This window comes from Dromiciops gliroides, chromosome 3 (genome assembly GCF_019393635.1).
Source record: "Dromiciops gliroides isolate mDroGli1 chromosome 3, mDroGli1.pri, whole genome shotgun sequence".
Classification (NCBI taxonomy): domain Eukaryota; kingdom Metazoa; phylum Chordata; class Mammalia; order Microbiotheria; family Microbiotheriidae; genus Dromiciops; species Dromiciops gliroides.
This window is the reverse complement of record NC_057863.1, coordinates 623,432,472-623,454,430: the sequence shown is the minus strand read 5'-3', so window position 1 is coordinate 623,454,430 and position 21,959 is coordinate 623,432,472. Positions and strand designations below refer to the sequence as shown.

General features: G+C 43.9%; 1 protein-coding gene across 2 annotated transcripts in view; it reads left to right on the top strand.

The window, feature by feature from the left end:
• Positions 1–17,694: 17,694 nt before the first annotated feature.
• DISP3 (dispatched RND transporter family member 3) overlaps positions 17,695–21,959 on the top strand; it is a 78,822-nt gene continuing 74,557 nt past the window's right edge. Inside the window, exon 1 of one of the 2 annotated variants that reach the window (XM_043990553.1) lies at positions 17,695–18,065. Coding sequence is in view for 1 of the 2 variants with exons in the window: in XM_043990552.1 (XP_043846487.1) it covers positions 21,548–21,565 (18 nt within the window). In the remaining variant the exon portion in view is untranslated. Of the gene's footprint in view, positions 18,066–21,484; positions 21,566–21,959 lie in introns of those variants that run through there. The other variant, XM_043990552.1, reaches the window with a different exon arrangement.

Here is a 21,959-nt window from a genome sequence, read left to right as displayed (position 1 = left end):
GACATTTCAAACTGGATGTTCTAGAAACATGTAAAAATCAACACAACAAAAAAATTAAGTCGTTCCCTTTTTCACTAACACCTTCCATTTCCCCACTTTCTACATTTCTCTTGAAGGCACCACTACCACCCTTCTGGTCTCCCACGTTCATAACCTCAGTATTATCCTCAACCTCTTACTTTACCTGATGCTATGGTTGTCAGTTCTTGCTTTTTCTTCCTCCAGAACATCTCGTGAATCCTATCCTTTCTCTCTACTCACATATCTACTACCTGAGTTCAGACCATATATCCTTGAAATCATTGAGATAGCCTCTTCATCTCTCCTTACTGCATTCCTTTATCCATGCTGATGCCAAAGCGTTTTTCTTAACCACAGGTCTGACTCCATCACTCTTTTACTCAATAAATCACAGTGTTGCTTCCAGGATCAAATATAAACTCTCCTGTTTAATTTTGAAAGGCATACACAACCAGATATCAATTTAGTCTTTTTTTTTTGGTGGGGGGTGTGAGGCAATTGGGGTTAAGTGACTTGCCCAGGATCACACAGCTAGTAAGTCGTCAAGTGTGTGAGGCCGGATTTGAACTCAGGTCCTCCTGACTCCAGGGCCGGTGCTCTATCCACTGCACCACCTAGCTGCCCCTCCTTCTCTTTCTTTAAACTGCAGCCCAAGTACCATCTACATGAGCAAATGAGTGAATGACATATTTCAAATCCCCTGAGTTGTTGGAGGGGAGAACAGCTCACCAGTTCTGAAACAGATTTTCCCTCAGGTCATCAGGAGGCTGACTTCACCTTTGGTCTGACCTTCCCTGCTGTGGCCAAGACCCTTCTATCTCCACACCTCCAGGGTTCTGCCCCCACATTAGCCTTCAGACTTTTCACTTCTAGCCTCATCAAATATTTGATCTTTATTGAACCCAGAGGAGAACTACAAAATCCCGAGTAACCTACTAAAAGGAGGGGTAGGGCTTAGAGAAGAGACAGTTTATAGTGGGGAAAGGGACTATCAGAGAGTGGAGCTTATGTGAGATGAATATTGATGAAGCTGTAATTGGTGCTCATATGAAGCCAAGGTGCTCAGGTGGCCTGGCAATTGTTGTAGGCAATTAATAATTCGGATTCTATTAATTCTGGCTCAAGTAACTGGCTTCATTAGAAGAGTCTGTGGGGAGGGACTCCAAGCTATCTAGCTCTGTGGGCTGGGAGGGAAGGGTTATGGCAGGCCTGGTTTGCAGAGCCTTTAGGGGAGAGGAGGATGGGAGTGTGTCTCCTGGCTTTCACTCCTGAGTCTGTCCAAGGTAGATCTGACTGGGTAGCTGTCTTGCCTAACAAGTTCCCAAGGTCTTGCTTCATGCCTTTTGCTCTCTCATTGGCTAGCAATAGTAATTTAATCAACAGGTTCAAGAGTCCTTTTAAATTCCTGAGTCGTGAATCGATGCTTTTTTCCCCTTTAAGGTTCAAGTTTTAATGAAACCCAGACTGTTTATGTTCATCTTTTGGTCTTGAGCCTAATTTTTAAAGTTAATTTTGCTTAAATTTTAGAAGCTATTTTTAAAAATTGTTTGATCCAATTGGCAGTGATCCATTTCTTAAGTTAGGAAGTATTATTTGTTCACATTTCTATATTTCTATACTTAATACTGTAAATAACAACAATAATAATCCTTCCTTCTAGCTCTTCTTGTCCCTCATCCCAAAGGCACCGTGACCTAGGCTGTTTGGGTTACAGGATCATAAGATATAGAGCTAAAGAGATCTTTGAGTTTGCCCAGCCCAATCTCATACCTGTTTTACACAGGAAGAAACTGAGGCCCAGAAAAAGGAAGTGACACTCTGTATGTGTGGGTTTTTTTGTTGTTTGGGATTTTTTTGGGGGGCAGTGAGGGTTAAATGACTTGTCCAGGGTCACACAGCTAGTAAGTGTCAAGTATCTGAGGCTGGATTTGAACTCAGGTCCTCCTGATTCCAGGGCTGGTGCTTTATCCACTGTGCCACCTAGCTGCCCTGGAAATGACATTCTAAAGATCACATAGGTAGGAAGCAGGGAGAGGTGGGATTCAAACAAAGTGTTATATATATATATATATATATATATATATATATATATATATATATATATATATATATATATATATATATATATATATATATATATAAACACATATACATATATTTATTTATTTAGAATTTTCCCCCAACTTACCTGTAAAAACAAATTTTAACATCAATTTTTAAATTTTATTTATTTATTTATTTATTTATGAGGCAATTGGGGTTAAGTGACTTGCTTAGGGTCACACAGCTAGTAAGTGTAAAGTGTCTGATGCCAGATTTGAACTCAGGTCCTCCTGAATCCAGGGTCAGTGTTCTATCCACTGTGCCACCTAGCTGCCCCTTAACATCAATTTTTAAAACTTTGTGCTCCAAATTCTCTTCCTTCCTCCCTCCCTACCACCCCTTAAGAACTCAAGCAATTCAATATTAGTTATATATGTGCAGACATGCAAAACATATTATTATATAAATATACAGAGTATCCCAAAATCTTAGTGCAATTGTCAACTATTAGAGATTAAAATTACACTAAAATTTTTAGGACATCCTGTATATCTGGAATATAATTAATAGATGATGGTGGTGATGCCACCAGACAGACAGAGAGGATTCTTATTCAAGTATAGGTTGGCCTGAATGGCCTCTGAGATCCAAAAGCTTCTATGATTTTGTGACTATTTCTATTTCTGGCCCTAGAAATGAAAACTGGAAGTAATGGGTGGAAGTTAAGGGGAGACAGATTTCAGCTCAGTTTTGAGAAACTTACAGCTGTAAGCTTCCTAACATTCAAGGCTGCTTTTGGTGGGTTTCCTGTCCCTGATAGTGTTCAATATAGATGATGACCTCTTGTCTGGGGATATTGTAAAAGAGATTCCTTCTCTTTAGATACAACTTGGATGAGTGTCCTCTGAAGTCCCTTGTGGCTCAAAGATCATCTGGTTCTGTGACCCTATCACACATTTATTTAGGGCTTTATTTGTTTTTTCTCACAGTGAACCAGCAAGGCAATTGGCACAAGCATCGTTATCACCGTTTTACAAGGGAAGAAACTGAGACTCAAGGATGTGAACTGACTTGTCCACGGTTACATAACTCAGTGTAAGAGCTCTCAAAACTTCTGCCTCATGCTTTGGTCTCCTAATTGACTTAGAGAAAGAGTGATCTTTACTCCCCACTCTCTCCTATAAAATTAAACAGCTGAGCTGACATTTAATTATTACCTTGAGGTTTACAAAGCATTTTATATGCATTATCTACTTTGATCCTCAGAACAAATTCTTTGGTGTATCATTTCAAACATTATTACATCCATTTTACAGATGAAGAAACTGAGACTCGGAAGTGGAATCGATCTGCCTATGCCCCCCCCCCCCCCAGTAAATGTCAAAGAGATAACAACAAAAGGGAGAGCTGGGGAAAATGTTACAAGATATTTGAGCCAGGAATCTTCCAGCAAGCCTATAATCTTTGACTCACAGAATCCCAGCATTTGAAGGGGTTCCTTTACCTTCTTCAAGACTTCTTTTTCCTCATCATCCTCTTCTCATTTTCCTTCACCCTTTCCCCTTCTTCCTCCTCCTTTATTTTCTCCTCCTCTCTCTTCCCTTGGGTCACTCTGCCCAAAGCAGCATCCACTTCAAGCCCGCTTACCTTTACTTCTTCCCATACTCTCTTGGCTCTTCTAATCAACACCGCTGGGGAAAAGAAAGCCAGTCAAATTGACTACCAGTCAATTTCACCCACATCCACCCTCCACTGGATTGCTGTGGTGCTTATGGACAGCTCCTGCAAGGAAAATTCCTTCTTGCCCTTCTTCAAGGAGGTCAATATGTAGATTGGGCCAATGCAAAGAATTCTGGCTATTTAGCCAAATTTGAATCTGGGCTTAAATCCCATCTCTTCCTACTTAGTACTTGTGGGACCTTGGGAATGTCATTTTCTCCTCTCAGGCCTCAATGTCTGCTTGTATAAAATGAAGAGTTTGGGCTGGGCAAGCTAAAAAATTCCTTTTATGCCTATATACCAAACAGCCTAGTAGGTCACCAAGTCACTGCTTTTGGAATGAGAGGTAGAAAGAACAAGAAAGAAGGAGAAAACCCTGGAGGAGAAAAACTTTGTTTATTGAGTCGCCTTAGGTCAATTCAGTTCAATTGAACAAGCATTCATTTATTAAATGCCTATGATGTCCTGGGTACTATACTAAGTTCTGTGGATACAAAGAAAAGTCAAAATTAGTCCCTGCCCTCAAGAAGCTCACTTCTACTGGGCAGGGGTTGTTAGCTTGGGGGTTTGTGAACTTGTGTGTTTTTTTTTTGTTTTTTGTTGTTTTTTTTTTAGTGAGGCAATTGGGGTTAAGTGACTTGCCCAGGGTCACACAGCTAGTAAGTGTTAAGTGTCTGAGGCCGGATTTGAACTCAGGTACTCCTGAATCCAGGGCCGGTGCTCTATCCACTGCACCATCTAGCTGCCCCTGTGAACTTGTTTTTAAAACCTTAAAATCAAATTTTAAAATTTGACACTTTTAAAATGTAAAATTTTTAAATTAAAAATTTTTTATAACTATATTTAATATTCTTGATTTCTTGTAGTCCTATTGTCTTATTGCATACATTCAAAAACATTATTCTGAGAAAGAATCCATAGGTTTCCACCAGACTGCCAAAGGAGTTTTGGAGGTCATAAAAAATAGTGAGGACCTCTGTACTAGAACAACATATAACTTAAAAAATGGGGGCAGCTAGATGGCGCAGTGGATAGAGCACTGGCCCTGGAGTCAGGAGTACCTGAGTTCAAATCCGGCCTCAGACACTTAACACTTACTAGCTGTGTGACCCTAGGCAAGTCACTTAACCCCAATTGCCTCACTAAAAAAAAAAAAAAAAAATGAATATGAGGGGCAGCTAGGTGGCACAGCGGATAAAGCACCAGCCTTGGATTCAGGAGGACCTGAGTTCAAATCTGGCCTCAGACACTTGACACTTACTAGCTGTGTGACCCTGGGCAAGTCACTTAACCCTCATTGCCTCTGTGGGGACCAATTTTTAATCAGGGAGTGTTAGCTCAGTGGCTCACTGCAATATTGGGGCAAGGAAGGAGACCAGCAGCCTCCCTCAAAACAGAACAGGATTTATTTTTAACAAGAATTAACTTAAAAAAAAACACAAACAGGATCAGTAGGATCAAGGGAAAGGAAATAAAATGGGGAAAGGGGAATTATACAACCTGAAAAATACCACCGCCCAGGAATCAGCTGTGAATACACAGCAGAGCTCCTGTTGCCTTCCAGCTTCCAGCTAGAATGGCTAATTCTCCCCATTCCCAGAAACCTCACACAGCCCCCAACCAATTGTCTGGCTGCTCTGACAGTCACATGACTGCCCTCACTAGGCTTCCAATCATTATAATTTTGCCAGGCCCATGTAGGCATCAGCGAGTGGTGATGACGTGAGGTGCCAGCGCCATGGCAACGGCTACAACCAGTGGGTGGAGCACCGTGCGGTTTGCGCAGCCCCAGGCCAGTGCATGCCGAGACATAAAAACCTCAAATAACAATTAATTCTTTACACCTCACAAAAAAAAAAAGAATACGAAGTAATATGGGGAAGCAGTAACAACTGGTGGAATGAAGATGTTGTCTTTCAGTCTCCATTTCCTCATCTGTAAAGTGAGGGAGTTTGACTAGATCAAACCTTTTTAAACTATGGGTCTAGAGCCTATATGGGGACATGTAAATGAATGGGAATGTGAATGAAAAAATTGGTAACAGTAAAAGGTCATGTGTCCCTATTTATATACCTATACACCTTGGGTTGCATTAACATTTCTTGGGTGAAAAGGGGTCTCAAGTGGAAAAAGTTTAAGAAGCCTTGGACTAGATGACCTCTAAGGTCCTTAGAAGCTCTAGAACTGTGATCTATGATATCCCTTTGAACTCTGGGCTTGTGTGAAGCCCTGACTGTGCCCCAGAACTGAAACTAAAGATTTTGTCATGTAATATAGTGAGTACTTGATATGACAATAAGATACCTAGTTTCTAATTATGATTTGGCCACATACTACCTTTGTGACCTTAGGTTAGTCATGTTGCCTCTATGGGGCTCAGTCTGCTCCTCTGGAAAATGAGGGGTGGGACTCAATGGGCTCTAGCATCCTGTCTGGTTCTAAATTTTATGATCTTGGGACAACCTTCAAGACTTTCTGGCCCCCTGCTCACTCAGCAACTGGAATGCCATTTTCCCTTTACAACCAGATTTTTTAAAAAAGCCTGATATTCATTTGCATTTTTAAAGCCCTGGTTATGGCTTGGGGAAATAAGATGCTCCTTATTCTTCCAGTGTATATTTGCCCACATTGTCCTTTTCTCCTCCTGCCCCAGTCTGGACAGAGACCCTGGGAAGATTTTTTTTTTTTTGCGGGGCAATGGGGGTTAAGTGACTTGCCCAGGGTCACACAGCTAGTAAGTGTCAAGTGTCTGAGGCCGGATTTGAACTCAGGTCCTCCTGAATCCAGGGCCGGTGCTTTGTCCACTGTGCCACCTAGCTGTCCCATTGCCACCTAGCTGCCCCCCCTGGGAAGATTTTGATATCACACAATCTCAGATATAGACGAGACCTCATAATCTATACCTGTGAGACCTTCCATGATGGGGAATTCACTATATCTAAAGATAGTCTATTTTAACAAACCACTGGCATCAGCTCTTGTGTCCCTGGGTAAGTCACTTAACCTATCACCTTCCATTTTTCATCTGTAAAATGGGGGTAATAATGTCATCCACCTCTCAGAGGTGTGAGAACTAAATAAGATGATATTTGTAAAGTGTTTTGCTGAAGTGCATGGGGAAGGGAAGGCAAGAGAAAGGAAGGGAAACCAAGGGAAGGCAAAGGAAGGGGGAAAGCATTTATATAGTGCCCACTACATATGGGGCATGGTACTAAGCACTTTAAAAAATATATAAATATTACCTCATTTGATCCTCACGATGATCCCGTGAGGTAGGTGCTACTATTTCCCCCCTATTTTATAGTTGAGGAAACTGAGGAAGACAGAAGTTAAGTGACTTGCTCAGGGTCATAGGCTGGTAAGTAGTCCAGCATCATGGACAGAATGGGTTTGACAAGATCATCAACAGGAGGAAGAGAAAAAGGATGATGAATAAGGGAAGGAAAAAATAGATAAAAAATAAGGAGGAAGATGAGGTAAAAGAAGTTAATGAGAAAGAAGAAGGAGAAGGTGAAAGAAGATAAAAGGAGGAGGGAATGTAGTAGCAGAAAGAACAGTGACTGAAGGAAATGAGGAACAGGAACAATAATAATAGCTAATGCTTATATATATACATACACATATACATATAATACATATATATGTATATTTATGTGTGTGTATATATATGTATGTGTATATATGTATATGTATATGTGTGTATATATATGTATATGTGTGTATATATATGTATATGTGTATATATATATATATATATATATATATATATATATATATATATATATATATATATATATATATATATATATATATATATATAAATAAAAGGTTCTCAAAACAACCCTGTGAGTTAGGGGCTATTACAGGCAAACCTCAGAGATATTTTGGGTTCAGTTCCAGATCACCACAATAAAGCAAATATTGCAATAAAGTGAGTCTCATGAATTTTTTTGGTTTCCCAGTACATATAAAAGTTATGTTTATACTATACTGCAGTTTATATTGCAGTCTAATGCATTAGCATTATGTCTAAAAACAATGTACATACCTTAATTTAAAAATACTTTATTGCTAAAAAAATTACTAACCATCATCTGAGCTTTCAGTTTGGTCATTTTTTAGTCATGTATGACTCTTCATGATCCCATATGGGGCTTTCTGGGCAGAGATACTGTAGTGATTTGCCGTTTCCTTCTCTAGCTCATTTTACAGATGAGGAAACTGAGGGTGAAGTGACTTGCCCAGGGTCACAAAGCTAGTTAGTATCTGAAGCTGGATTTGAACTCAGGTCCTCCTGACTTCAGAGCCAGTGCTGCATCCACTGCACCACCTAGCTGCCCCATTGTGGCAACTTCTTAAAATAAGATTACAATGAAGTTTGTGCATGGATTAACTCTTCCTTTCACTTGAACACTTGGAGGCCATTATAGGTTCATCAACTGGTTTAATTTCAATATTGTTGCATCTTGGGCAATGGCTTGAGGAAAGGGAGAAAGATGGGAAGGGCAGGTAAGTGGAGTAGTCAGAACACAAAATGCATTTATCAATTAAGTTTGCAGTCTTATATGGGTGAGGTTTGTGGCACCCCAAAGCAATTACCATAGTAACATCAAAGATCTCTGATCACACATCTCCATAATAGATAGAATGATAATGAAGTTTGAAATATTGTGAAAATTCCAAAATGTGACAGAGACACAATGTGAATGTATGCTTTTGAAAAAATAGTGCCGACAGATTTGCTTGATGCAGTGTTGCCACAGATCTTCAATTTGTAAAAAAAAAAAAATGCAATATCTGTGAAATGCAATAGAGTGAAGCACAATAAAATGAAGTATTGCCTGTATTATCCCCACTTTATAGATGCAAAAACTAAGGCTGAAATTCCCTCTCTCTCTCTCTCTCTCTCTCTCTCTCTTTCTCTCTCTCTCTCTCTCTCTCTCTCTCTCTCTCTCTCTCTCTCTCTCTTTCTCTCTCTCTCTCTCTCTCTCTCTCTCTCTCTCTCTCTCGGTAGGGCAATGAAGGTTAAGTGACTTGCCCAGGGTCACACAGCTAGTAAGTGTCTGGGGTCGGGCAGCTAGGTGGTGCAGTGGATAGAGCACTGGCCCTGGATTCAGGAAGACCTGAGTTTAGATCCGGCCTCAGACACTTAACACTTACTAGCTGTGTGACCCTGGATAAGTCACTTAACCCCAGTTGCCCCACAAAAAAAAGTGTCTGGGGTCAAATTTGAACTCAGGTCTTCCTAACTCCAGGCCCAGCATTCTATCCACTTGGCCACTTATCTGTCCCTTTTGTTGTTTATCTAGACTTAATATTATGGAGAAAAAGTTAATAATGAAAATTAAACTTAGAAGTGCATATGAGGCAGAATTTGAAGTCAGGTCTTCTGGGTTTCTAGCCCTAGCACCCTATCCACTTCAATACCTAAGGTGCAATGACAAATCAAGTCACTGGGAATGGGGGTGGGTGGGCAGAGAATAAGCATTTATATTTACAAATATTATCTCATTTGATCCTCACAACAACCCTGAAGGGTAGGTGTTGTTATTATCCCCATTTCATAGTTGAGGAAATGGCGGTTAAGTGACATGCCCAGGGTCACTCATTGGATAAGTATCTGAGGTCAGATTTGAATTCCTGACTTCAGGCCCAATGTTCTATCCACTGTGCCACCTAGTTGCCAAGGATTATTTTAAACTTGGCTTCCTGGAAGCCCATCTTTGACCATGAAAACTTAAAGGTATTTATTCCCCCTACCCCCACCCCTCCATGAAGGGGTTTCTCTGGAACAATTGGTGAGCTTCTAGGTCTAGAGGGATAGATAAGATGAAGGGGTTAACTGTGAATTGAAATATGTTATATTAATATAGAGTATGTTATTGGAAAGTAGAACAGAACAAGGGAATCAAGAGACCCCAGCTAAGGTCTCAGCTCTGCCAGTGATTCAATGGAAAATCATGGGTAAATCATGGGCCTCAGTTTTCTCATCTGAAGGATGGGACTAATGATCTCTGTTCTTCCTACTTCACAGGTGGGGCAACTAGGTGGCATAGTGGATAGAGCACTGGCCCTGGAGTCAAGAGGACCTGAATTCAAATCTCACCTCAGACACTTACCAGCTGTGTGACCCTGGGCAAGTCACTTAAACCCCAAGTGTGACCCTGGGCAAGTCACTTAAACATCCAGGGCCATCTCCAGTCATCCTGATAATGTATCTTGCCACAGGCCCCAAATGGCTCTGAGGGAGAGTGAGGCTGGTGACCTTGCGCAGCCCTCCCTCACTTAAATCCAATTCAGTGCAAGTCATGACATCACCTCCCGGTGTCATAGTCCTCTTCAAGAATGAAGGGCAGACAACAACTTCACAGGTGTGTTGTGAGCAACAACTGAACTCATGCATATGAAAGCCTTCCATAAAATAGAATGCACTTTGTCATTGCTAGGAGTCCCTGTGAGTATTATATTATGTGCCTACAAGGGTTTGTGTTTATTCAGGAAAGCGCCAGAGTATAGAGGTCCTGGAGAGACCTTTCTTGGGACCTACAGAGCCAGATCTGCCAATCAAAGGGTAAGTATTTGAGATGGAAATAGTTTGTAATTCTTTCCATGGCGCTCATATGATGGGTTTACACAATGTAATACAGATAGTCAAACAAGCCTCAGAAACACCCTGGACCTGGAAGCATTAAAATTTAATTGGGGGGCAGCTAGGTGGCGCAGTGGATAAAGCACCAGCCCTGGATTTAGGAGAACCTGAGTTCAAATCTAGCCTCAGACACTTGACACTTACTAGCTGTGTGACCCTGGGCAAGTTACTTAACCCTCATTGCCCCACCCCCCAAAAAATTAATTGGGAAATATTTAACAAAAGAAAGAAAAATACAACAGATCCTAGATAATGTTAATATGTGTTTTTCTTGGTCAATAAGCAGCCCACAGGAATCCCTTATATACGGCTTAGTGGCCCCCATTTTTATTTGAGTTTGACATCACTGGTCTATGGATAGACTGTTGGATTTGGAATCATAAAGACATGGGTGTAAATTCTACCTCTGACACTGTTGTTGTTGTTGTTGTTGTTGTTTGTCCTTCATTCTCATTATTGGGAGGTGATAACATAACTTGCAGTGAATTGCATTTAAGTCAGGGAGGGCTGTGCAAAGTCACCAGCCTCATTCTCTCCTCCAGAGCCATCTGGGTCCAGTGGCAAGATATACATCAGGATGACTGAAAATGGCCCCAGGTGTTTGAGGCAATCAGTGTTAAGTGACTTTCCCAGGTCACACAGCTAGTAAGCATCACGTGTTTGAGGCTGGATTTGAACTCAGGTCCTCCTGACTCCAGGGCCAGTGCTCTATCCACTGCTACACCTAGCTGCCCCACCTCTGATACTAGCTGAGGCACCACTACCTTACTAGATGATACTGGCATCTCCCTCCCCAAGGCTGATGTGAAGATATGAGATAATGTATGGTTAAGTGCTTTGTAAACATTAAAACACTGTCTACACGCTAGAGCTATTATTATTTTCCAGCCCCAGCACCAACCTCAATGCCCCAAGTATTTACAGAGAGATGTAATCAATGCCCTGTTTCCTTCTGGACTCCACCCTTAAAGGCTCCATGGTTTGATTTGCCCACAAGAGAACAGGGACAGCCTTGGTCCCTGGGGCCTTCAAAACCTTTCTGAATAAAGAGCTGTTCATCTGCCTTCTCAAAGACTCACTTCCAAAGGCAGGCATGCTAATGCACTGTTTGTGGAGCTATGAACTGATCCAACCATTCTGGTGCAGTTCGGAATTACAAGTTGTTGTTGTTGGGTGTTTTTTTTTTTTTAATCATAGCAACAGCTCTACTAGGCATAAACTAGGAGAAGGTCAAAGACAGAAAGAAAGCTTCCATCCATGTAAACATATGTAAACTGTCTCTTTCTGGGGTAGCAAAACCTAGAAGGAAAACGGGTGCCCATCGATTGGAGAATGCCTGAACAAATTGTAGAATATGAATGTAATGGAATATTATCAGGTCATTAAGAAATGACAAATCTGTCAGAATTTAGAAAAAAACTTGGGAAGCTGAGCCAACTCAGCAGAACCCTGGGAACAATTTGCACAATTACTGCAATAATGTAAAGGGAAACAGCTACAAAAGACTTCAGAACACTGATCAATGGACGGTACAATCATGACTGATAGCTATGCTGAACTATGGCTCGTCCATCTTGGTAGAGACAGTGATGGACCATAGGTGGGGGATGAAGCATATACTGTCAGACATAGACCATGTGTTGATTTCTTTTGCTTGATTGCACTGATTTAACAGAGGGATCTAGAAGGAAGGGGAAAGCAGGATAACTGAGAAATGATAGTTGTAAAAAAAAAAGGAGAGAAAAGCATCAATAAACATTTTTTTAAAATAATAAAAGCCCAGCTTCCTCTCAGTTGCTAGCATTTGTTGCTAATAATAATGGTAGTAGCTAAATTTATAAAAGGCTTTTGAGGTTTGCAAAGTATTTTGCATATGAATAATAATTCACATATTTTCTTTTCTGACCCCAGATGGGCATCTACTTTGGAGGAAGAGGTGGGGCTGAGGGAGAGGTTAAAAAAACCCTGAGTGATGAGTCTGAAAATCATGTCCTGAATGTCATTTGCCCTGGAATCCACATACTTTTCAAAGAACCAGAGGGCCTCAAACATCCTCTTCTCTTTAGTGAATTTAACAGAAGGGCAATTTATAGATGAGCAAACCGAGGCACAGAGAGCTTAAGTTAACTCAAAATCATACAGTCAGTGGCAAATCTTAGCAAAATAAGGAAAAGGCATGTAGATCACATACCTGGACTTTGAAAGAGTTTTAGATATAATATCTAGTGCTACAGTGTCTCTGTTGACTAGGGGAAGAGATTATTAGATTATTAGTACATTGATATATGAATTTTGGGCAGGTTGGCAGTGCAGTGGATAAAGTGCTGTCAGGAAGATTAATATTTCTGAATTCAAATCTGGCATCAGATGCTAGCTGTGTGACCCTAGGCATATCACTTCACCCTGTTTGCCTCAGTTTCCTCATCTGTAAAATGAGCCAGAGAAATGGCAAGCCACTCCAGTATCTTTGCCAAAAGAACTCCAAATGGGGTCATGAAGAGTTGAACACAACTGAAAAATGACTTAACAACAACATGTGAATTTTGGACAGGTTAATCGACTAGACCCAAAGAGTCAATGTCAAGTTGGAAGATCTATAGTGGAAGACCCTGAGGACTTGTCCTTGGCTCTATGCTGCTCAACATAGGACTCTAGATATCACCTAGTTCAAATCCATTTTACAGATAAAGAAACTGAGAGGTCCAGAGAGCTTAAATTACTTACTCAACCATAACGTGGGAGTAAGAGCCAAGAGTCAAACCCAACATTTTAATCCATAGCATAGATTTAAGACATAGAAAGAAGTTATCAAATCAGTCAGACAAGTTAAAGCAACAATTTCAATAATATAATGGAAAACAATATTGAAGCTATTAGAACTTTAATCAGTTTTTATTTTGTTGGACTGACTGACATAAATCATGCCTTTCTCTTCCTGGCAGTGAAGTGGTATCTTATACATATGGAATGACACTTATATAAACAATGATAATGTTGATTTGTTTTTACTTATGGGTGTCTTTGTTCAAGACAAAGACGGCAGGGTTCACTGGGAAGCATTAATGAAGACATTTCTTAAAAAGAATTGAAAAAATTGGTGGGGGCAGCTAGGTGGCACAGTGGATAAAGCACTGGCCCTGGATTCAGGAGGACCCTGGCTTCAGACACTTGACACTTACTAGCTGTGTGACCCTGGGTAAGTCACTTAACCCTTATTGCCCTGAAAAAAAAAATGGACAAAGGAGTGGAAATTTAGAGGATGCCCATCAGTTGGGGAATGGCTGAACAAATTGTGGTATATGATGGAATACTATTGTGCTATAAGAAATGATGAGCAGGCAGATTCCAGAAAAACCTGGAAATACTTACATGAACTGATGCTGAATGAAGTGAGCAGAACCAGGAGAACATTGTACCTAGGAGCAGCACCATTGTGGGATGATCAACTGTGATAGACTTAGTTCTTTTCAGCAATACAATGATCTAAGACAATTGCAAAAGACTCATAATAGAAAATTCTCTCCACATTCAGAAAAAACTATGAAGTCTGAATGCAGATCGAAGCATACTATTTTCACTTTATTTGTTGGGTTTTTTTGTGTGTGGTTTTCCTCTTTTGTTCTGATTCTTCTTTTACAACATGACTAATGTGAAAATATGTTTAACATGATTGTAATGTATAACCTATGTCAGATTGCTTGCTGGCTTTAGGAGAGGGGGAGGGGAGGGATGGAGAAAAATTTGGAACTGAAAATCTTACAAAAATGAATGTTGAAAACTATCTTTACATGTAATTGGAAAAAATAATTTCCACATTATCAGGCAACAAAATAAACCTGGGAGAGACAAGAGATGGATAGCAAGCTGGATGCCTGAGTTAGATTATTAAAAGATCCCCAGATGCTAGAACAATGGATCAAACCAAGTATGCCAAAATGTAATACAAAATTCTCCCCTTTGGTTCAAAAAATCATCTGATCAAAACTATAGATGGAGAATCAACAGTTTGGTTGAAAAAAGATCTGGAGTTTCTACTGGACTGAAAGCACAATATGAGTTAATGATGTGATTCAGCAGCACTCCCTCTTCCCACCCTTCCCCCAAATATCCTAATGTTATCTTAGAATCAAAGACTCTGGAAAGCACCTCAGAAGCCCTCACTTATAGATGAGGAAACTAAGAATCAGGGAGATATATGTGACTTGACAAGATTACACAGAAACTTTAAGGACAGAATTTGAATGTGGGTCTGCTGACTTGTCAGTACTCCTTTTCCACTTTCAACTGTCTTAGTATCTAGAATGAGGGACCTAAGAGTTCTGTTGTCCAGACCTGGAGTACTGTAATGGGCTGACCACATTTTGGGAAAGATTGACAGGCTGAAGCATGTCCAGAGGAGGGTCACTAGGAAGGTGAAGGGCCTCAGGATCAAGTCATACAATACGAGCTTGAAAGATTAGGCTTGGAGGAAAAAAAGACTGGGCTGCTGGTGGCTGTGGTGTGTATATAAGGGGTGGAAGAGCAGGTTTCAAGGGTTTGAAAGGTTGTAGGATAGCAAAGAGATTATAGGTTTTGTTTTGCCCAAAAGGTCAGAACTTGGAGGAACTATTACAAGTGGAAGTGGCAGAGTAGATTTTGACTCTTTTAGGGAAAACTTCTTAACAATTAGGGCTGTCAGGGCAGCTAGGTGGCGCAGTGGTTAGAGCACCAGCCCTGGATTCAGGAGGACCTGAGTTCAAATCCGACCTCAGACACTTAACAATTACTAGCAGTGTGACCCTGGGCAAGTCACTTAACCCCAACTGCCTCACCTCCCCCAACCCCCCCCCCCCAAAACCAAAAAAACCAATTAGGGTTGTCCAAAAATAGAATAGGCTGTCATCCTAGGCTTTAATAGGTTCTCTTTCACCAGAGAGCTTCAAGTAGAGACTGAATCTTTATTCAAGTAAAGACTAGACTTTGGAAAACTGAAGATCTCTACTCTGAGATTTTGTGTTTATCTTCCATACTGAGCTTCTTGAAGACAAAGACTGTGTGTCATGCAGTTTCATCTCCATTATAGTGCCTACCTAGCACACGGCTTTGAGACTACTAGATATTTAAAATGGCTTGCTGACTGGTCATAAACCTAGCTGTTCTCCAAGCCATTTGGGGTCTCTGAACCTGTTTCCTTATCTGCAAAACAAAGGTAATTAAACTCGCACTATTTATTACTACACCATAGGGTTCTTGGTGAGGAAAACATGGCAAAGTGCTATTAATCAGCAAACATTTATTAAGTGCCTACTATTAAGCTAAGCATTGGAGCTAGATACTTTGGTGTAACATATAAAAGTATGATGGTTTCTCCTCTCAAGGAGCTTACATTCTAATTAGGGGAATACAGAATTTTATCAAATAAATAATAAAGGTGGTGCAGTGGATAGAGTGTTGGACATGGAATCAGGAAGATCTGAGTTCAAATCCAATCTTGGACACTCACTATGTGATGTTAGGTAAGTCACTTAACTGCTTCCTGCCTCAGTTTCCTCATCTGTAAAATGGGGACAGTAGTACCTGCTTCCCAGGATTGTTGTGAAGATCAGATGAGATGATACTTGTGAAGTTCTTTGCAAACCTAGAAGTCCCATATAAATACTAGCTATTATTATGAATAAAATTGTACCCTTGGGAAAACCACTTAGCCAGGCCCAAGATTCCTTTCTGTTCCTTTCCTGCCCTGATCCCTTTATTAACACCCTGTTACTCAGCATTATTGGGTATTGTATTATTGGAGCAGCTAGGTGGCACAGTGGATAGAGCACTGGCCCTGAAGTTGGAAAGACCTACATTCATATCTCACCTCAGACACTTACTAGCTGTGTGACCCTGGGCAAGTCACTCAATTGTCTTAAACATCCAGGGCCATCTCTAGTTGTCCTGATGTATATCTTGCCACTGGACCCAGATGGCTTTGGAGGAGGGAGTGAGGCTGGTGACTTTGCACAGCCCTCCCTCACTTCAATCCAGTTCAGTGGAAGCTGTGACATCAGGCTATCATAGTCCTCTTTGAGAAGGAAGGACAGACAACAACAACATTACCCAGCAGCTGTTAGAGCAAGCTTCCCTCTATGGGACTTGCCCCTCCTTTCTCTTTCCCTTCTTTTCCCCAGGTCAACTTGTTAAAACATCATCCACTGTGGCGAAGTGAACCCTGACTGTGACAGAGAGTGAACCAGGCAGATTTTCTGAGAAAGCTGGGCAGGCCTACCGACCCTGGAATGGTCTGGCGCCACCTGCTGGCAGACACTTCCTTAGCCCCCTCTCCCTGCCTGTTCCTCCAGCTGGCTGGGGCCTAGGGCCGACTGCAAGGAAGAGTCATTCTGGCCTGTAGGGCATCACAATGTGCTGGAATTGGAGGATCTCCCGGTTTTCTAAGGCTGGCATGACTCTGAGAGAACGTGATAGGCTCCCACTGGAAGAGGCAGGAATGCCACCAAATGAGGGTAGGCTGTGGGTGGGTGCCAAGAACCTGGGTTTGGCAATGGAGGCCAGGGAATGCCCTCGGAAGTACCCAGGAGGCTGGTGATCTGCCAATGGCCGGGAGGACAGGCAGCTTGGGTCTTCTCCAGGGACACTGGAAAGAGGAGGTGCTATGAGCATCTGTGAGGAGAACACTGAAGTTGGAGTTCCAAATCTAGGTTCAAGCTTGCATCTTATGCTTACTACCTGTGTGACCCTGGGCAAGCCACTTAAGCCTTCCAGACCTCAGTTTCCTCATCTGTAAACTAAGAGGGTGGGCTAGATCATCTGTTTAGGCTCTGAATTCGAAGATTCTTGGAGGCAAGTGGGAAACTAACAAGAAAATGAAGGTGGGGGGACCCAGGGCTTTTGCCCCTTTCAGAGGCAGAGACGGACCCCCAGGGGTCGCTGCTCTGCTCCCCAAACTCACCGCCAGCCGGCAGCCTCCCCAAAACATCCTCCCCCTCGTAGCCTCCGCCTGCCCAATATATAGAGCCCGGCCGTACCACCGTTCGGGATCCTGCAGGGGAAAGATCAGAACCAGCCGCGCGGGACTTCTGAGCTCTGAATTCCGCCGCGCGGCGGCACAGCCGAGGCCACGGGCGGCCCCCGAGGCAGCGGGGGAAGAGTGGCTGGAAGGGGCCCACCGGGGATACAACGAGGCTGGGGGGACCGGCCCCCCACCAAACCTCCCCACGGCGGATGGTAGAAGCCGGGACCCAAACAAAGGCGGGCGGCGGATAAAAGGCGGCGGCGGCGGCGGCTCCTGTGGGGCTGCTGCTACCGTTCGCTCGCTCGCTTGCTTGCTCGCGCTGCTCGCTGGCCGGCTTGCCCAGCCGGCCGGCTTCTCTGCGCAGCGCAGCCCCTGGGCCAGAGCCCAGGTCAGCCGCGAGGGGTGGGCGCTGCGCCCAGGAGCCCGAGCCCGAGCCCCAGCCCGAGCTGGGGGCCCCGGGCCGGCCTCTGGCTCAGAGGAAGTCCGCGGGCTCCGTGACCGCCCGAGGCTTCTGGGGGAGGGGAGCAGATCCAAGTGGCCGCAGCGTGCCAGCCTCCGTGCGCCCTGGGCACGGGGTGCCTCTGGGGGCTGTGGCCCGCGGAGCCAGGCGCGCCCGGGTGTCCGACGGTCCAGCCAGAGGTGAGTGCTGCAGGTGAGAGTGGCGGAAGAGGACGAGAGGGGAAGGATGGGCACACGGAGGCTGGCGGGCCACGCGGCTCAGTGCCCGCCTGCCCAGGATCCAGACTCTCTCTGCCGGCCGGCCGACCGACGGGGGGTGGGAGGGCGACTAGGGTCCCAGGTGCTAGAGAGGTCGAATGACCCTGCGGATTTCTCCACTCCCGCTCCGCAGTACCTTCCCTGACGCCGAGGCTTCAGAAGGACGGGCAGATTACTTAGTTTTTTAGAAGCGGTGCCTATGGCAGCCTCTTTTGGATCTGTCCCTTCCCGCCCCCTCCTCCATCTTATCGCGCGGTTGGGTAAAAGTTGAGCGGACCGAGGAGCTCTAGAGGCTTGGGATATCAGGGAGTATTGGGGAGCGAGAATGGACAGGGTTAATAAGATTTACAGCTCTTCTTACCCCCCCACCCCAGCACACACCGCAGATTTCAAGGTGGGTATTGGAGGGTGGTGGTGGTGGTGGAGGAATTCCAGAGAGACAACTAACCGAAGGGTTCTGTCCAGTCCTGGGCTTCCTAGAATGCCCGAGCTAGAAGGGACCTCAAGCTCATCTGCCCTAATACCCTCATCTCCGTGGCCGACGGAGGGGCCGAGACTCGAGCTGAGCTTGGAAAGAGGAGGTGGGAGGCTCAAACAGACAAGCTAGTGCGGACGGATGCCCAGAAGGGGCTGCCGGGGCGGGTGCCTTGGTAAACCATCCTCCCTCCTCCCTCAGCTTTTATGGGGTCAGGAGAGAAGTGAGTTCTCAGTCAGTGGATCTTGGGCCCGCGGGGGTGGGGTGCGAAAGGAACAGAGAGAAAAAAGGCTGAGGTCCAGGGTGTTATGGGGGCAGAAGGGGAGGGGGGAGAGCGCAGTGTTGTCAGGTTGGTGCCAACACTGCAGCGCAAAGAACTTTTCCAAACTCCCCCGGGGAAAGGAAGCTCGCCCCCTCCGGCTAAAGGAAGGTTGGTCTTTGAAGGCGTCTGCTCTCCTGGCTCAATGCCCCTTGAGAGACAGTATTTGTCCTTCCGTGGTTTCAGCACCTTGGACAGGTCCTGAGGGCGCTGAGAGGCCGCCTGGGAGGCAGTGACTGAAGGTACCCTAGGGTGGATCTGTTCCTCTGAACGCCAGGTAGGATGAGAACAGACGAAACTCGGCTTTTCCCGACCCCCACTCTCTAACCTCTACATGCGCGGGGGTGGGTGTGGCTGGGTGGGGGGCACACATCTAGTGTGGTAGCCCTCCTCTTGTCTGAGCACTGTGAAGGTAGGTGATTGATGATCAGTGGATACATTTATATACACCCAGATAGACCCATTCACTTTCACATGCACATAGAAGCACCTAGAATGCATGAATATTTGGGGCCTCCCCACCTCCCTGGCACCTCACCCCTACTGATAGACACTCCTGTGTACCGGTTGTGTTGTACCTGGCTTCTGGTCACTTAGCTGGGGAAAGGGTGAGGATGGAGGGAGATCGTTCTATCAGATCGTTCATTCTCTGATGGGAACCCTCCCCTCCCCTCTGTGCTGCTTGGGAACATTCAGGCATTGAGACCACCTGGGGAACAGAGCTCATTCCCTGATATGGGTGGCTGCAGGGCTGCTGTGGCTCCCGCTTTCTCTGTGTCAAGAGAACAAAAGCTATCTCCCACATTGCTATGACAGGTTACACTTGAATTTAGCATTTCCTATTATACTTACTCCCTCTGTCTCCACTCCTATTCGCATCCATCCCGTATCATCTCTTTTGAGAACCTCCATCATCCCTCCATCTGTGTCTCTGTCTTTTCCCTAATAATCCCCTCCACTTCTTTCTGCATTTCTCCTTTCAATCTTTGTTTTCCCCCTTTCTCTAGGACTCTCACCTGTCTCTTTTTGTCTCTCAACATCCTTCTTCTCCCTCTCTTACTGCCTCTCTTTCATTTGTGAGACAGAGACATTCTTATTTCAGGGTTTCCTTGCCTCTGTTCCCAAGATCATAGGGGGAGTTTCTCTTAATTTAAGTGATACATCCTGTTCCCACCCCACCCCCACCCTCCACCCCTCTCCAAGCCCATTTAACACACTCAAAGCAGCAGTTCCAGTTCCCTCTGAAAATCATGGGATATGGGGTTGGTATGAAGCCCACAGTTCATATTTCCGGACTACTAGGAGACCTCTTTGGATGAAATGTCACCTCAGAGACTGAGAGGCTGAATTTGTACCCTTATTGTAAGGAGGAAACCTGGGGCTGGGAGGTGGGGGGTATGCCTGGAATTTCAGTGAGTGACATCCCTCACAGGATTAGACTTTTGCACTTTGGTTTTTAAAAACATCAAATATTCTGCCTCTCCCACCCCACCTTGTCCCTTGCCTACATTCCCATCTCATCTCCCCTACCTTCTAAAACCAGAAACCTAGCTCAAAATATTGCATCTATTAATGCTGCTTGACTGGAATTCAGGAGACCTGCGATGTAATTTGGGTTTTCACACTAACACTGAGGGGCATATCCCCTCTTAGGGCCTCAGTTTGCTCATCTGTAAGAGGAAGAAACTGGATTCAGTGATTTCTCAGGGCCCTCTTAGTGATGTTTTGGTTCTAGAGCTTTTCGGATGGTTCCTAGCTTAGGGGTGGGACTAAATCTTGGGGTGGAGAATTGGATTCCACCCCAGTGAATCTGCAGAGGCCTTAGGGCTTTTAACCACTATTGATACTCTCTTGGGACAGAGAAAGACAAGGATAATTCCCCATTATATGTGGGGGAAAAGAGAACTAGCAAAGATATTTATGGCAGCATTAATATAGACCTGAAGGATCTTAGCTCATCTAGGCTAACCCTCTGTCACACATAAGAAAAATGAGACCCAGAAAAAGGAAGTAATTTGCCCAAAGTCACACTTACAGTACCTATGGACGATCAGGGTTTTGAACCTGTGTCCTGACTCCTGGAACCCATCAAGGACAGACTTAAGCTTGTACAATAGCCCAGACAAGGTCTCCCCCTGTGCCTGACTTGGGCAGATGAAGAAACAGCATGAGGGACAATTAGACTTAGAGCCAACAAGTCACTTAACATTTATGAGCCTCAGTTTCCACATTTGTAAAATAGGAGAAGTGGACTCTATGGCTTCTAAGGTCCCTTCCAGATTTACCTCTATACTCCTATGATCTATGTTCAGGCCCCACTTCTAGGGCACTTACTTGTTTTCTTCCTTGTTCTGATTGGCATATGAATAATACCAGAGGGGATTCGATTTTTTGGGGGGGGGGAATAGGATGTTTTGACTTTCAGGGGCCCCTTCAAAGGTGAGTGCTTCCAAATGAGTAATTCAATTTAACAAACAGTTAAGGGCCTACTATGTGAAAGACATAAGCCCATTGTAGGTGGGCAAGTTGTAACTACTCACGTGTCTCCCTCTCTCCCCCAACTTATCTCACAGGGCTTTGATTTAAGAGTTGGGAAGCACCTTGGAGGCCATGGAGTCCAACCTCCATGTAAGTAAGGAGAGAAATGAAACAGCATGCCCGGGTCTCACAGAAAGTTAAGTGACAGAGTATTTGTGCCCAAGGAAACTTCCCAGATAGCAGTGGGATAACAAAGCACTCTCTCAAAAGCCCCTTTTTCCTCCTATTCTCTTCCCCCAATTAACACACAGTCCAGACCAAGGCTTAACCACCACCACCCCCCAACAAGCAGTCCATGGATAGATTTCAGGAGATGTATAATCTTGAATGAGAAAAATTACATTTTTGTTTCAATACAATTGACTTCCTGTATAATCCTCTATATTTTATTTTATGTATTTAAAAAGATTCTGAGAAATGATCTAGAGCCTTCAGCAGGTTTCCAAAGAGGTCCATGACATAAAAGAAGTTTAGAACCTCTACT